We start from the raw sequence: 16,216 nt of genomic DNA on the forward strand, positions 1-16,216 counted from the left end.
AAAAAAAGAACAATTTTGGAGGTTCTGGTTTTGGTCAACATCATTGATTTTGCCTCTTCCAACTTGCCATTACATTTCTATTAAGGTACAGAAACAGTATGACAATACACTGAAAGCTAGTTCTCACAAGTTAAAAACTGTAACACAGTATGACACTGGCATAGGAATTGTTAATGGAATAAAATAGTGAGTTCTGAAAACAGACTCAAGTATATATGGGAATTTATTATTAGACAAAAGCAAAATTTCAATATAGTGGGAAAAAGAGGAATTTTTAAATAAACTGGATTAGAACAGCTGGTTTTTAATTTGGAACAAAACAGAGCTGGACCCTTAGATAACACCATGTATAAAAACTAAATCCCAGAACCATAACTTTTTTTGAAGAAACTCAAAGATATAAAGAAAAAAAAAGATAAGACCTATTAAGTGAAAAATTTCATGTCAAAGAGTATACCATAAGTGGAGTCAATGACAAATGATAGCCTAGGAAAAACACCTGCAATAATAAAGATAATCGCTCCCACAAATTCATAAGAAGACAAAGAACCCAATAGAAAACTGGGCCAGGGGGCGCCTGGGTGGCTCAGTCGGTTAAGCGTCCGACTTCAGCCAGGTCACGATCTCGCGGTCCGTGAGTTCGAGCCCCGCGTCAGGCTCTGGGCTGATGGCTCGGAGCCTGGAGCCTGCTTCCGATTCTGTGTCTCCCTCTCTCTCTGCCCCTCCCCCGTTCGTGCTCTGTCTCTCTCTGTCTCAAGAATAAATAAAACGTTAAAAAAAATTAAAAAAAAAAAAAAAGAAAACTGGGCCAAGGATGTGCATAAGCAAGTAACAGAAAAGGCAATCCCGAAAGACCAACAAATACACCTTGTCATGAGAATACAAAATTAAAGTAGCAACGAGATATCATTTCTTATTGATAAGAATGGGAAAAATTCAAAAGCCTGGTAAAAGTCACTGTGGTTAAAAAAAAATTAGGGAGGGAAGCCTGGGTGGCTCAGCCCATTGAGTGTCTGACTTCGGCTCAGGTTATGATCTCGAGGTTTGTGAATTTGAGCCCCACATCCTGCTCTGCTCCTGACAGCTCAGCTCGGAGCTCAGAGCCTGGAGCCTGCTTCAGATTCTCTGTCTCCCTCTCTCTGTCGCTCCCCTGCTTGTGCATGTTCTCTCTCAAAAATAAATAAACTTAAAAAAAAATTAGGGAAAAGAAGTTCACTTACATTGTGGGCTACAAAATGTGAACTGTTTATATGGATGATGATTACAAATATAATATATACCCTTCAACCAACAATCTTGCTCATGGGAATCCAGTGCACAGAATGAAGGCATTAGCTGGGAATGCAACCTGGTGCAGCCACTCTGGAAAACAGTATGGAGGTTCCTCAAAAAACTAAAATAGAACTACTCTATGACCCAGCAATTGCACTACTAGGTATTTAACCAAGGGATGCAGGTGTGCTGTTTTGAAGGGACACATGCACCCCCATGTTTATAGCAGCACTATCAACAACAGCCAAAGTATGGAAAGAGCCCAAATGTCCACCAATGGATGACTGGATAAAGAAGATGTGGTATATATATATACACAATGGAGTATTACTTGTAGCAATCAAAAAGAATGAAGGGTATTATGCTAAGCGAAATTAGAGAAAGACAAATGTCATATGACTTCACTCATATGAGGACTTTAAGATACAAAACAGATGAACATAAGGGAAGCAAAAATAATATAAAACAGGGAAGGGGAAAAAACATAACAGCTTCCTAAATATAGAGAACAGAGGGTTGCTGGAGGGGTTGTGGGAGGGGGGGATGGGCTAAGTGGGTAAGGGGCATTAAGGAATCTACTCCTGAAATCATTGTTGCACCATATGCTAACTTGGATGTAAATTAAAAAATAAATAAATTATTAAAAAAAAATGAAGGCATTAGCATTGAAGTATTGGTGCATAGGATGAAGTATTCCTATATGTATAAGGAAGTCTATTAAAAGTATGGAAGATTTGGGGGTGTCCAGAAAAGAGTTAACACAGCAGGCCTGAGACTGTACCCTTAGAAAGGCCTGCTTCCTTTTTTTTTTAAATTTTTTTCCCCATTTATTTTTTGAGAGACAGAGCACAAGTGGGGGAGGGGCAGAGAGAGAAGGAGACACAGAATCCAAAGCAGGCTCCAGGCTCTGAGCTGTCAGCACAGAGCCCCACGCAGGGCCCAAACCCACAAACCGTGAGACCATGACCTGAGCTGAAGTTGGACGCCCAACCGACTGAGCCACCCAGCCACCCCTAGAAAGGTCTGCTTCCAAAGTTGGCCCTTGGCTAGTATCATGTCTGGGAACTTGACTGGAAAACAATTTTACATGCTGATATAAAACTTTCCCTAAATGGTTAAGAGTGGCTCGATGCGGTTACACTGCTTGTGCAAAGAATGAGGTTTATGCTAAATGCCTGATTTTCTTCTGGGTATCTGGGACTTGGGTACATGTTAGGCAGAGGGTGCCTACATAATGAATCTCCAGTAAAAATTTTTTTTTTTTTTAATTTTTTTTTTCAACGTTTATTTATTTTTGGGACAGAGAGAGACAGAGCATGAACGGGGGAGGGGCAGAGAGAGAGGGAGACACAGAATCGGAAACAGGCTCCAGGCTCTGAGCCATCAGCCCAGAGCCTGACGCGGGGCTCGAACCCACGGACCGCGAGATCGTGACCTGGCTGAAGTCGGACGCTTAACCGACTACACCACCCAGGCGCCCCTATCCAGTAAAAATTTTGAGCACCGAGTCTCCATTGAGCTTCTCTGGTAGACAACACTTTGCACATGCTGTCACAATCCATCTCTGGAGGAATTAAGCATGTCCTGTGCAACTCCATAGGGAAAGAACTCTTGGAAGCTTGGTCCTAATTTTCTCGGGATTTTGCCCCATTTGCCTTTTCCGTTTGCTGATTTTGCTTTGCATCCTTTTGCTGTAATAACTTTTCCTCATGAGCACAACTATATCCTGTTAGTCCTTTTAGTGAATCACGAAAACTGGAAATGGTCTTGGGGACCCTGTGACACAGGTGGTGAGAAGTGGGCAGGCAGAGATGGTAAATGTGGGGAAAGAGAGTAACAAAATATTATTAAAAAGTCACCATGTGAACCACGACGTCATTTATTTTATAGCATATATGCTTGAATATATGCACAGAAAGATATTAGCAAGGATGGGCACCACAATGTTAATGGTTTGTTACCTCTGGATGGTGGGATTTTAGGTTATTTTCCATGATTTCTCTTATGTTTTTCTATATGCTTTGAATTTGTTTTTCAAAGTGTACAATAAGTACACTTTAATCATATAATCAGAAAAATATATAAAGCTATTTTTTATTTAAAAAGGAAATAAAAGTCAATTGTTAGATGATTCTGGTTTAAAATAGCATTTATGCTGCCTCTCTTCACTTCCTGTTCCATTTCTATAAGGTTACAGAAAAAATAAAAACACATATCACGTAAAAAGTTAGGTAGTTAATGACCTATTCCCAGAAGCTGAGAGAAATTTCCAATAATTTTATGGCTTGTGGAGTTGGTTTAAAGAACATAATCAGTAGATCACCTAGGATGGCCTGCCTGAGAATTCAGAGGAAGATCCTTATTTCCTGCTTCACTGCTTTATGTTTAAGAAATGCAAGATCTATATCACAGAGAAGACTGGACAGCTTTTCCTCCATGGCACGGGTGATGGCTTCTGAAGTAGCCATCCTTTCTCTTTTAGAATCTCCCCTTTCTAAGTAGAAACTGTAGTTTCTCATCAGAAACAAAGCAGAGGTACTGTAGAGAGGACAAAGAGTCATAGTAGGTGAGAATACGTACTGTACAAGAGCTGGCTCGTGGGGCTGGGGGCGCCATCTTTGATTACCAGAACTGCCGCAGACTAAAGTCTGTGGGACACTGTCAACTGAGGAGGTGAACAACCTGCCAGTGGAGACTTAAGAACAGGATTCTATCAGTCATCAGGTGGACAGAAAGTGAGTTCAGGGTAGGGCAACTAAATAATGTATGTTCTATACCGTGACACTTCAGAGAGCGAAACTAACAGTTATGAGAGACAACAGGCACGAACCAGGACTGTCCCAAACAAATGGAGAGAGACGGTCACTGTCCTTCAGGGCCAAACCCTGAGCCCGAGTCAATCTCTTGAATAGGTATAAAGGAGAAAAACAAAGTATCAGATCTGCAAAAAGAACGACAACAGAAAACATCACTGGTAAGTACTGAAGATCACTGAAGATCAACATAAAGGATTTAAATATACAGAGGAACAAGATGCAGGCAAATAATTTACCATGGCAGACAGAAAACAGACACCAACTGCATAACACAGATCTGAGTAAAGGCAATACAAGAAACAAAACAAAACAACAGTTAATAGAAAAACTGTTTCAGGATGAAATGAAATTTAGTGTGCTACTCCAAAAGATTTTCTGAGTTCTAGGCAAAATACATGAAAGAGACCTAAACTTAGAAACCTGTTGGCAATTGGGAAGGAAGAGAAAACCTTCATTATTTGCACATGATATAATCAATTCCCCAGAAAAACTAACAGGATCAACAAAGGTTTCATTCTGGATACAGATAAACCAACATAAGCCCATATTATTTCTCTGTACCAACACTGACATGTAAAAAATTCACAGCAGTAACAAAAACAATCTAGGAATTAACCATGAATTCATAAGGCCTCTCCCTAAATCTAAAGGTCAAAGAAATGATTTAAAGAAGCCCATTTTGTACTCTTAAGATGATTTAATACTATCAAAATGTTAATTCTTTCAAATTAATCTATAAATTCAATGCAATCCTAATAAAAATTATTGTTGAATTTAATTGTTTTATTTTGCAAAATCAAGGTCTATGTATAGGTTAATCCACCTTCATAAAGAAGAGTAGCGAAGACAACTTCTTCTACTATCCACTAAGACATACTGCAATAAAAACCATGTGGCATCAATGTAAAAATGGGCAACTGTATAAATACAACATTCAGAGATGGAATATAGACAATGACAGTTGTTAAGTGCTGCCCCACAAATCAATGGGAAAAGGTCACACTGTTTAGTAGATGGTACTGAGAAAACGGTTCACTATACTGAAGAAAATGAAACTGGATACCTACGTAAAACCAAATATGTAGACAGGTTCTAAATGAATTCAAGATCTAAATGTGGAAGATCCAAGTATACAGTTCAGTGGAGAAAACAGAGGCTAGTGTCTTTGTGACTTGGAGACAAGGAGAGCCTTCCTCAACAAACCATAAGGCAAAGAATTGATTACATCAAAATTAAGGATTCTCTTCAACAAAGCATACGACAGATACAGTTCATGAGAACACCTACAGAATAGAATGTATTTAAAATGTCTAACGTGAAAAAGTGATTAATGTCCAAAATATTCAAGGAATTCCCACTAATCAACAAGAAAATGATGCCAGCTCCAGGAGAAAAACAGACAAAGGATACAAACTGGCAGTTTATAGGAAGACCCCAAAAGCAAGCAAGCATTTAATGAGATGCTCAGGTTCAATGGTAACCAGAGAAATACAAAGTAAAAGAACAATGAGATATTATACCTATCAGTCTTGCAAAATTGAGGTGGCTAGAAGGTACGAGTCAGGATGTGGGCACTCGGTAACTCCCACAGGGAGCTGGTGGCCATGCAAACTGGGAGTCCTCCCGGGGAGAAAACGGGCACTATTTATACCAATCAGGTCTATGTACACCCTATGGCCCAGCAGCTTTTCTCCTGGTACGTACCCCACAGAAAATTCTCGCAGAGGCACAAGAGTTTTAAAAATATCCATCTATAACTTTTTATCTTAAAATGGCCCATATGGAAGGTATGGAAATAGGTATGGCATACAAGAAGAAAAACATGAGTGAGTGAATGAAGTGAGAAGGGGGCCCTGCGCAGAATTATGACAGATACTACAATCCACTGAGCTTTACGTCACTACCCCACTCTTGAGTCAAGTGCTGGTGGTGGGTAATGACGGGTGAGGAGGGGGTGTCAAACACATTGACAAAACTTCTGAATTACAAGGTAAAAAAAAAAAAAAAGCCCTTTACCCAGTTAAGCTGAGGGAAAAAACTCAGAAAATAACAAGAGACAGAAAGCTGGCTGCTTCAGACATCCCTCCAACTTTAAATATCAGAAGATAAAATGCCTTGAGTTTTGAGGATAGAATAATTTTGAGCTCAGGCAGCCAAATAAATTTCCCATGTGTGAAGACAACAGAAAACATTGTAAGATATGCACCGATACAAAGAATATACCATCATGAACATTTCTTGAATCAAAGAAAACATTCAATAAATTTTTGAGAACATAAAAGCAAGAGCTGATCCTTATACATAAAACATAAAACTACCTTTTGTAGAAAGAGGACAATCCTCACAAGCATCTGGGCACGGAGTTCTTCCAAGGTAAACAGTGTTCGGGGTGTTCGAATGAAAATTTTGGTTTTCCCATAAGCCACATCATCCTGAAAACCACAATGTTCAACCAGCTTCTTGACGGCCTCTTTGTCTGAAGGGAGGTCATGGTTGGGCCAGGTGAATTCAGAGATCATCTTGTATCTGTGTGAACAGGGCATATGTTAATGGAGAAAACCTTATGGTCTCAACAGATACAGAAAAACTATTCAAAAATATTCAATAAATTCAAGACATTTCATAGAAAAACAACTTAGTAATGAATTCTATTCATTAATCTGATAAGAATGTAGAAAAAGACTTTAATAGATACAATACTCCTTCATGATAACAACTCTTACTAAGCCAGAAGAGTATTTTCTTAATTTAATACAGGCTCACCTACCAAGAACTTACAGCAAATATCATTCATAAATGGGTTACCTTTGCAAATTCTCTCATAAACAGAAATAAGACAAGGGATACCCCAATCATGGCATTAGTGAGAACCATAAATAAACTGGTATATGATTGGGGAAGGAACAAAATGAACATTATGACCTGCTTCAGAGGAAATCAAGCAGATTTGCAGATAAACACTATTATCACTAAAAGAAAACCAAGCATATAAGATCAATACACAAAAGCAAATTGTGTTTCTAGGTGCAAGCAGCCATGTTGGCCCCTCGTAAGGTGGCTCACTACACACCAGCTTCTCAGGAATGAAACTGAGCAAGAGTCACAGCCTGCTTTCAAAAGCGACATTACATTCTAGGGGCATATGGGTGGCTCAGTCGGTTAAGCGTCCAGCTCTTGATTGTGGCTCAGGTCATGATCTCACGCTTTGTGAGAGCGAGACCTACGCTGTCATCATGGAGCCTGCTTGGGATTCTCTCTCTCCCTCTCTCCCTGCCCCTCCTTTACTCTCTCTCTGTCTCTCTCTCAAAATAAAGAAAACTTTGAAAAAAGTGACATTCTATTACTTCTGCCACTGGGAGGGGATTACCAAGGGCCTGAGTACAGAGAGGTGGGGATCTCTGAAGGCTGGGGCCATCTCAGAAGGCTGCCTACCACAGCACTGTTTTCCCCCAGTGCCAAGTTGTTTACTACATGTAGCCAAATTTAGTAATTTTTTTTTCATATATTACGTCTGAATTTTAATCCATAGCAAGAAAGGCTCTCTTCCTACTCAGGCGACAGAATAATTCACTTATGTGTTCTTCTAGTAGTTGGATGCTTTCATTGTCTACATTTAAATCTTTCAGCCATGTGGGGTTTATTTTGGTATACGGTGTGAGAAATGGATCCAACTTTAATCTTTTGTCAAGTGGTCACCCAACTGTTCTAACACTATTTACTAAAAAGTCCCATCTTTCTCCCTGTGATTTAATATGCCATTTTAATCATATACTAAATTGTTGTATGTACTTCAGTTTATTTCTAGTTATTATTATTATCACAGACATTCTGGTCTGTTTCACTGCCTTGTTCATCTGTGCATCAGTCCCCTTTTGTTTTGTTTTGTTTTTGAGAGAGACAGTGTGAGTGGGGGAGGGGCAGAGAGAGGGAGGAAGAGAGAAACCCAAGCAGGCTCTGCACCACCCACCAGCACAGAGCCTGAGGCGATGCCCAAACTCATGAACTACAAAATCATGATCTGAGCCAAAGCAGAGTTGGAAGCTCAACCGACTGAAACCCAGGCGCCCCAGTCCCATGTGGTTTTAATCACAGATGTCTTAAAGTATTTTTTAATACCTGATGGTCTCTCCTCATCCTTTTGTTTTTAAAGGGTCTTTCTAGCTACTCCTGCATGTTTATTTTTCGATATGACCTTTAGAATCAATTTGCATAGTTTCCAGAGGAAAATAATCACAAACAAACAAAGAAATCCTTGCTGGCATTTTTACTGGGTTCCCACATTAAATTCATTAAATTTATCTATGATGTGGAACTGTCTCATCTAAGAACAAGGGATATCTTTCCATTTGTGCAAGTCTACTCTTGTGCTTCTTGGGAGTCTTTAAATGGCCTTCCCAGGTTTTACACATTTCTTGTTGAGATAACACAGACATCTAAGTGGCTTCTAATCCCTTCTTCTTGATTTATCTCTCTTTTCTTAGATTCCATGACACCATGCTCTCCCTGGTTTCCTTCTGTCTCTCTGGATATTTCTTCTCAGTCTCATTTTCTGGCTACTTCTCCTCCATTACTGGACCCCAAAATGTTGGTGCAGCCCAGGGCTCATAATAGGTCCTGTTCTACATAAACCTCTCCACATGACCTCATCTATTCCATCCACTTTGTTTGTTTGTGTGTGTGTGTGTGTGTGTGACAGAGAGAGAGAGAGAGAGAGAGAGAGAGAGAGAGAGAGAGAAAGCAAGCAGGAAAAGGGCAAGGTGAGAGAGAATCCCAAGCAGGCCCCACACTGCCAGCACAGGGCTCTACTCAGGGCTCAAACTCACAAACCATGAAATTATGACCTGAGCTGAAATCACGAGTCAGATGCTTAACTGACTGAGCCACCCAGATGCCCCTCTATCCACTTTAGTTTTCAATTCATGAATTTATTATCCATGCCAAGCTCTCAATTCTGAGCTTCAGATGCATACATACAACGCCTACATAAATCTTGAGGGCATTTTATATTTCTCTTTCACTCTTTCCCACTTCAATGCCCTCAGTTACTAAAGCCAAAATCCTGTGAATTGTAATTTGATCCCTTCCCTTCTCTATCCGTCCTTCTAATTCATCATCAAATTCTTTTGGGTCTACCTCCAAAATATATTTAAAATTCAACTATTCTCATCTTTACGGCCACAATCCTAATTCAAGCCACCATCAAGTTTACTGCTATAGACTCCTGAATTGTTTTCCATTTCTTCCCCAATCCATTCTGTATGCTCAGCTGCCTCAGTGGTTTTCTAAAAAGCCGTACATCATTTTTATCTTTTACTGCTCTCCTCTTTTAGCACAATACTCCAATCACCCTGGACTTCTCTAGGGACCTATAATGTGGTTGCCTCTTTCCGGCTTCAAAGCCTTTGCATATGCTGTTCCCATTGCCTCCAATGCTTGTTAATCCACTCCTTGAAAGGCTGGCTCCTTCTAATCCTTGAGTCTTTTCTTCTTTCATCGACCATCAATCCCCATTATTCCTCTCTATACACTTAAAAGCCTATTCACCTGCCCCATAGGGAGAGAAACAGAAACCAAATACAAGCATTCAGCTATGAAGACAGAGGTAATACACCATATGAAGAAAGGAAACAAAATCAGAAGCATCCCAAATTCATTATAAAACTGGAATAAGAGTCAACATCTGGGCTATAATACAGGTAGTGATGGTGTGTTTGAAGTTTTAGGCACACTGTAGAAACTGGAAGCAACTTCTCTGCCATAGCGCTCAGCTAAGGTGTTCTTCCTTTCTTCCCAGTTGATAAAATGGCATGGACCCCAGTTCTCCAGGAAACCAGCATCCTGAACTTGTGGATTAAAAAGCTGAACTCCTGTGCTTCCTGACAACTGGTATTATCTCCCTGAAAGACTTTAGCAGGTTATCAGAACATTTAAACTCCTTCTCTTTTTTCAATAAAAGAAATAAAAACAAGGAAAAGTGACAAGTAAAAATTTAGGTTCAATCCCAGCTTCAAAAAATCTGTAAAATTTCAGAGTGGAAATATTATTTTTTTCTCCTAACATCATTGGAAACATTAGTCCAATGTCCTTCCTACACACCATCTATCCCACCCCATGTCATACTGTTAATTCGTTCAGTCAGTATGACAATAAAATAAAATGGCAATTTCTCAACTTGAACAAATTCATTTTATGTAAAGTGGATGATAAACAGTCTGCAAAGTAGAAAGGGGCTATTTTTCCCAGATGCATACCCCACTGTCTCATATGACACCCTTTCTAGATGATTCCAGAGAGGACCTAATCTCAACTCACATAATCATCAATTACGTAGACTTGTCTTTCCACAATTCCGTCTTTTAAAAGTTTAATACATTTATTATGATTATTAGTATGTTTCAGGTTTCCCAACTTCTTTCATATTTTCTATTAGTTGTGCTTTCTGTTTGCTTTTTACCATTTTCTCTTGAATAGACTTGAGTTTCCTTCATTTCATTTTATTTTCTCCTTTGATTTGAGAGCCATCCATTCAACTGTGAGGCAATGCACTGTTAAAGATGGTGGGCTCAGAAGTCAACTGCTCAAGTTCAAATATGGCTCCACCACGTCCTGGCTCTGTGACCTGGGGCAATTTCTTAACCTTCCTGTGCCTCAGTTTCCTCATCTGCATAAAATGGGGGGTACCATCTTCTCCTTATCTGGTTGTCACCAGTGACTTAACTACATGCAGAGCTCTCAAAACAGTGCCTAGTTCTCTCTCTGCCCCTCCCCCACTCACATGCATGTAGGTACTCCTGCACTCTCTCTCTCAAAATAAATAAACTTTTGAAAAAAAAAAAGAAAAACAGTGCCTAGTATATACAGTGAGCACTTCACAATGTTAGCCACTATTATCATTATCTTAATATTTTTAATATCTAAAAGTTATATATTTATATGAAAATATATGCTTATTTTTTCCTGTCTAGTTAATTATCATCTATATCCTTCCCATAAACAGCACAAAAGTCTTTACTTCTTTATATTTCTCATCCCAATTTTAATTTTTGTTCCAGATTATTACCAAAGACCCCCCCCCCCCCCCACCGCGCTTACAGTTGATATGTGTTTAGAGGCAACAAAAGTTTTACTGATTTGTTCAATATTACTTTTTGCATTCCATTTTTCTCTTTTGCATTTATTTTTCCTTTTGCTCTAGAAGACTTTTTAGAGAGGATCTATGAAATACTAAACTCTTTGAACCTATATATGTCAGAAAATATTTTTATTGTACTCAGACTCTTAAATTTTTTTTTTCAACGTTTTTTATTTATTTTTGGGACAGAGAGAGACAGAGCATGAACGGGTGAGGGCAGAGAGAGAGGGAGACACAGAATCGGAAACAGGCTCCAGGCTCCGAGCCATCGGCCCAGAGCCTGACGCGGGGCTCGAACTCACGGACCGCGAGATCATGACCTGGCTGAAGTCGGATGCTTAACCGACTGCGCCACCCAGGCGCCCCCGTACTCAGACTCTTAAATGATAATTTGGCATGGAATAAAATTCTAAGTATAAAGTTCACTTCCCCTCACTGTCAAGATATTGCCGCTTTGTCTATTTGCATCAAATGTTGCTAATGAGAAGTCTGATATCCATATGATTCTCATTCCCTGGTAGTATTTTTTGTCTCTTTTTTTTTTAGGAGCTCTAAGTATCTCTCTTTATCTCTTACCATTCTAAAAGTGAACATAATGTACTTAGGTTTCATTTTTTTTTTTAATTCACATGCTTTACACTGAAGGCATTCTTTCAGTTTGAAGATTTCTTTTTTTTGGGTCAGGAAAATTCCTGGCCACCGTTTGTTCATACAGTGCGTGCCCCCTCTTCTCTCCGCTCCTCTCGCTCCTGCTGAACAGGTGTTGGCACTCTTGGATGAAGCTTATGTACTGTCTGAGCTTTCTTTAGCATCTCCCATCTCATTTTCTCTGTCGTGAGATCTGGAAGAAGTCTTCAAACTTGATCTTCCAGCTCACTAATTTGCTTTTTAAAAGAAGTTTAATTTTTTTTAATTGTGGCAAAATTTACATGCAGTAAAATGCACACATTTAGGTATACAACTCATCAAGTTTTGAACAATGTATACACCCTTAAAACTGACATCCGTTAAGATGCAGAATATCTCCACAATCTCAGAGAGCTCCTGGCTCTCCTTCTCCATCAATTTCCCCACTGCAGAACTCACACCTGTCCTGGTTCCTATCTGTTCTTGAACTTCATATAAGTGGCAGCATAAAGTATGTATTCTTTTGTGACTTATCTTTTTTCTCAATATAATGTGTTATTCATTCCCTCTAATGCTGGTTAGTAGCCACTGTACAATTACCCAACAAGTTGCTGACTCATTCTCCTACTGATGGGTAATTCTCTCTTCAGTTGTGTTTATTCTGAATGTGTTTAATCTCTAATGATTCTTTTTAAAAAATTTATTTTGAGAGAGACAGAGAGAGCAAGCAGGGGAGGGGCAGAGAAAGAGAGGGAGAGAGAGAATCCCAAGCAGACTCCACACTATCAGCTCAGAGCCCGATGTGGGGCTCGAACTCACAAACCGCAAGATCATGACCTGAGCTGAAACCAAGAGTTCAGACGCTTAACCAACTGAGCCACCCAGGTGCCCCTCTAATGATTCTTTTCAATATTTACCTGTTCTTGTTTCTAACTTCATATTCCTATTATAGGACCATAATTTCTCTCCTTCATCTCTCTGAAAATATTAAACAGGCTTGTTCCAATGCCATTTACTCCTTGGTCTGATTCCTCAGGGGTGAGGTTCTGCATCTGTTGAGATTACTGTCTCTTTTTCATTGTCTGGTCTCTCTCAGACATTTGGCTGTGATCTCGTCTACTTCCATAGAGTCCTTCTGTGTACATCTTGGCCTTGGTTGGCCTCTAGTCAAGTGGCTACTGTTGCTTCCTGGGTGTTGGCCATTGTGCCTACGATGTCTCCCTTATCCTGGCCACTGTGGCAAACTCCAGCACAGCAGCCGGGATGGCTTCCTGAATGGCAAAGGCAGTCTTTCCTTAAAACTGCAACCTTGGTTATACCTGGGTCTTCACATCTGTTTCACATCAGATTTAGGAGGGAGTCCTATTTCCAAGTTCACTGAGAACCACCCCCCCCCCCCCGCCTTCTTGATTCCATAGCGTGGTTGTGCATTTTCTTGGTTTTAAAGACACACAATTTACATTATTTGGGAACATCAGATGTTCTTGGGGTAGAAGTGGATTTAAGCTTACACTGCTAAGACCGCCATTATTTGAAATTCACAGGTTCTTTCTGATCTTTCCTATTGTATTTTTACGTATGTTTTAGAAAACATATTCCCATCCTTATGGCATGTGTCTCATGCCAAGAAACAAACACACCAAACCCTCCTGAGTTGAATGTAGAAGATATGTATGCACTTACAAAATTCCTTCTCTCCTCCAAGTCAAGCTTGCTTGCTTACTGTTGTCTTACCTCAGCTACTCTCCATGGCTCATGGAGTCGGATCATGTGTTTCATGATCACACATTTTCAGTTCAGCCCCATCCTATAGTTACCCAGCCCCCACCCTGCTCATTTTAATTTCTGATTTTTTTATGGGTGGTAACAAAATAACAAATTCTGACTGAGCAGTTGCTACAATTCTAAGAATAATAACAGCAGACAAGCAATCTCTCTAACATAATTCTACACTGTTTGAAATCAAGACTCAGAATGAACACATCTCTATTCATGAAAACATTCCAACTTTACAGCCTCAATAAGCAAATGAAACACCAAGTCTAAAGAACAGTATGATTTTAATAAGGAAGATGGTGAGTTTTGAGCATGACCTTTTGATCGATGTCAAATCAAATTCGAATTTTCCAGGCTACTGTGCTTTACTCATTCTAGGGGGTCTCCATTTAGCGCAATCTCTTTCACTTCTGTGCAAAAGCAGCTGAACACTGGTGGAGAAAAACAGTAACGATGGTCGCCTCACTGTCCATTTATAACCTCAGATCTCACACGGACGCTCAGATCTTCCTGGTGGCAATCCTTCCGTATGAACCTGTGCTTTCCCACTCTCCAAAATGAGATTTCCTACTTCCCCTCAAACCTCCCACACCACCCCTCCTTGTCCTCACTCTCCACTCCTGGTCTCGCCTCATACTTGATTAAGGACACAGAAGCAGTCAGATAGGAACATGTTCATCAGCCAGCTTTTGGGCCTTTCTGCATCCATATTCGTATTCTCTGTCTTTTGTGCTGTTGCTATGGGGGAAGTGTCCCCGCTCTGACCTAGAGCTGACAAACCTTCCACCTGTGCTTGGGATTCTGAGCCTTGCCTTCGCAGGGATATCATGGTGATGACAATGACCTCCCTTTCTCCTGCACCACCAGGTTCTCCCTCTGTTCCGCATCAGCCCCACCTGCATACATTCCCTAGTGTCTCCTGACCTCACATCCCACTCCTGCTCCTGCTTCCTTCCATTCTTCCTGCCCTCATTCACGGCATGGATACTTGAGTTGTCTACGGGCATCTGGCCTCTCACTTCGCCTTCCCAACCTGTTCAGATCGGGTTCTGCACAACCTATTCTCCCTTGACCCCTATGTTGCCAAATCTAATGCTTAAGCTTCTGCCTTTATCTTACTTGATTGCGCAGCAACATTTGATCCGGCGACTCTGCTTTTTCTTTTTGAAATACCATCTTCTTTCGGCTTCTGTGACAGAACCCTCCCCTGGCATCTCATCTATCTCACTGGTTGCTCCTTCTCTTCTCTTCGGTGGTTCCTTCCTGTCAGATCGCACAGGATCTGAATGGGCTCCTTCTCATGTATCCAGCTCTAAGACTTTATATAGGACGTCTACATTAACTACTCCAGCATCTCATCTCCAGCCTGCGCTTCCTCCCGGAGCTCCAGATATGTGTGTTTAGTAACTTACTTAATGTATCTACCTAGATTTTTAGTAGCCATTTCAAACCTAATGGTCAACAGACAAATCTCAATTCTGTCTTTGCCCTGTTCCACGACCTCCTCAAGCTTCTCTCTTACCCTGTCTTTTGTCAGCATATGGCACTATGCTTACCCAGATGCTCATGCCAAAACCTAATTGTCACCCTCTGTTCCTCTCTATTCCTCTCTTATCCAGCCAACCCGTGAGCAAGCCTTGCCAACTTTCCCCTAAGACATACCTCAAATCTGTCCATACCCTTGGATCTGTAAGAATCTCTTGCTCAAGGTGCTATCAAGCCCCCTTCCCTGGGCTCCTACAGTGACATCCCTAAATGTCACCTCGCTTCCTATTAACACAGCAGCCACAGTATCTCCTCAGATAACCGTAAGATTGTGTTGCTCCTGGCTTCAAATCCACCAACGGGTTCCCACCACATTTAGCCAAAATCGCAACTGTTTAGTCTGGATTACAGAATTTGACATGATCTGGCCCCTGTCCACCTCTCTCATTTCATCTTACACCACTGCCTTGTCCATGAGCAGCCTCCAACCACATGGCTACATTTGCTACCTAACATACCACACTTACCACTACAGTAGAGCCTTTCTCTCACTGTTCCCTCTGCCCTACCTGCTCCTCTCTCTGACCTTTGTATGGCTGGTTCCTGTCAGCATCATCTCCTTAGAGACTCTTCTGACCAACCAATATTTTATCTATTTATTCACATTTTGTGGAATCTGTAGTCTGTAGAAAATGTTCAATGAATGTTTTTAGATAAATAAACAGATGGAATTTAAAGGGACTTGATGAGTCCCAGTTGTCCACTATCATCATCATGACTAACAATAAATAACAGCAGTGATGATATCTTACATATAGTGAATGACTGCTATATGTCAGGTTCTATTTAAAAATTTTTTTTTTTAATGTTTATTTATTTTTGAGAGAGACAGAGAAAGAATGCGAGTGGGTTAGGGGCAGAGAGAGAGAGAGGGAGACACAGAATCCGAAGCAGGCTCCAGGCTCTGGGCTGTCAGTACAGAGCCTGATACGGGGCTCGAACTCACGAGCCGTGAGATCATGACCTGAGCTGAAGTCGGACGCTCAACCGACTGAGCCACCCAGGCGCCCCATGCCAGGTTCTATTCTAAGTGCTTTATAGATATAGA

The 16,216-nt window shown here is 40.6% G+C and overlaps 1 protein-coding gene across 1 annotated transcript in view; it reads right to left on the reverse strand.

Moving 5' to 3' along the window:
* The window catches only part of MYO1D (myosin ID), a 361,161-nt gene that overhangs the window by 198,380 nt on the left and 146,565 nt on the right, over positions 1-16,216 (reverse strand). Inside the window, exon 16 of the mRNA XM_047080805.1 lies at positions 6,407-6,614. Within this exon, the coding sequence (XP_046936761.1) occupies positions 6,407-6,614 (208 nt within the window). The remainder of the gene's footprint in view (positions 1-6,406; positions 6,615-16,216) is intronic.

The sequence above is a fragment of the Lynx rufus genome, unplaced genomic scaffold, assembly GCF_022079265.1.
Source record: "Lynx rufus isolate CCGP_SWC_20201006 ecotype Redwood Valley unplaced genomic scaffold, mLynRuf1.p SCAF_18, whole genome shotgun sequence".
Classification (NCBI taxonomy): Eukaryota; Metazoa; Chordata; class Mammalia; order Carnivora; family Felidae; genus Lynx; species Lynx rufus.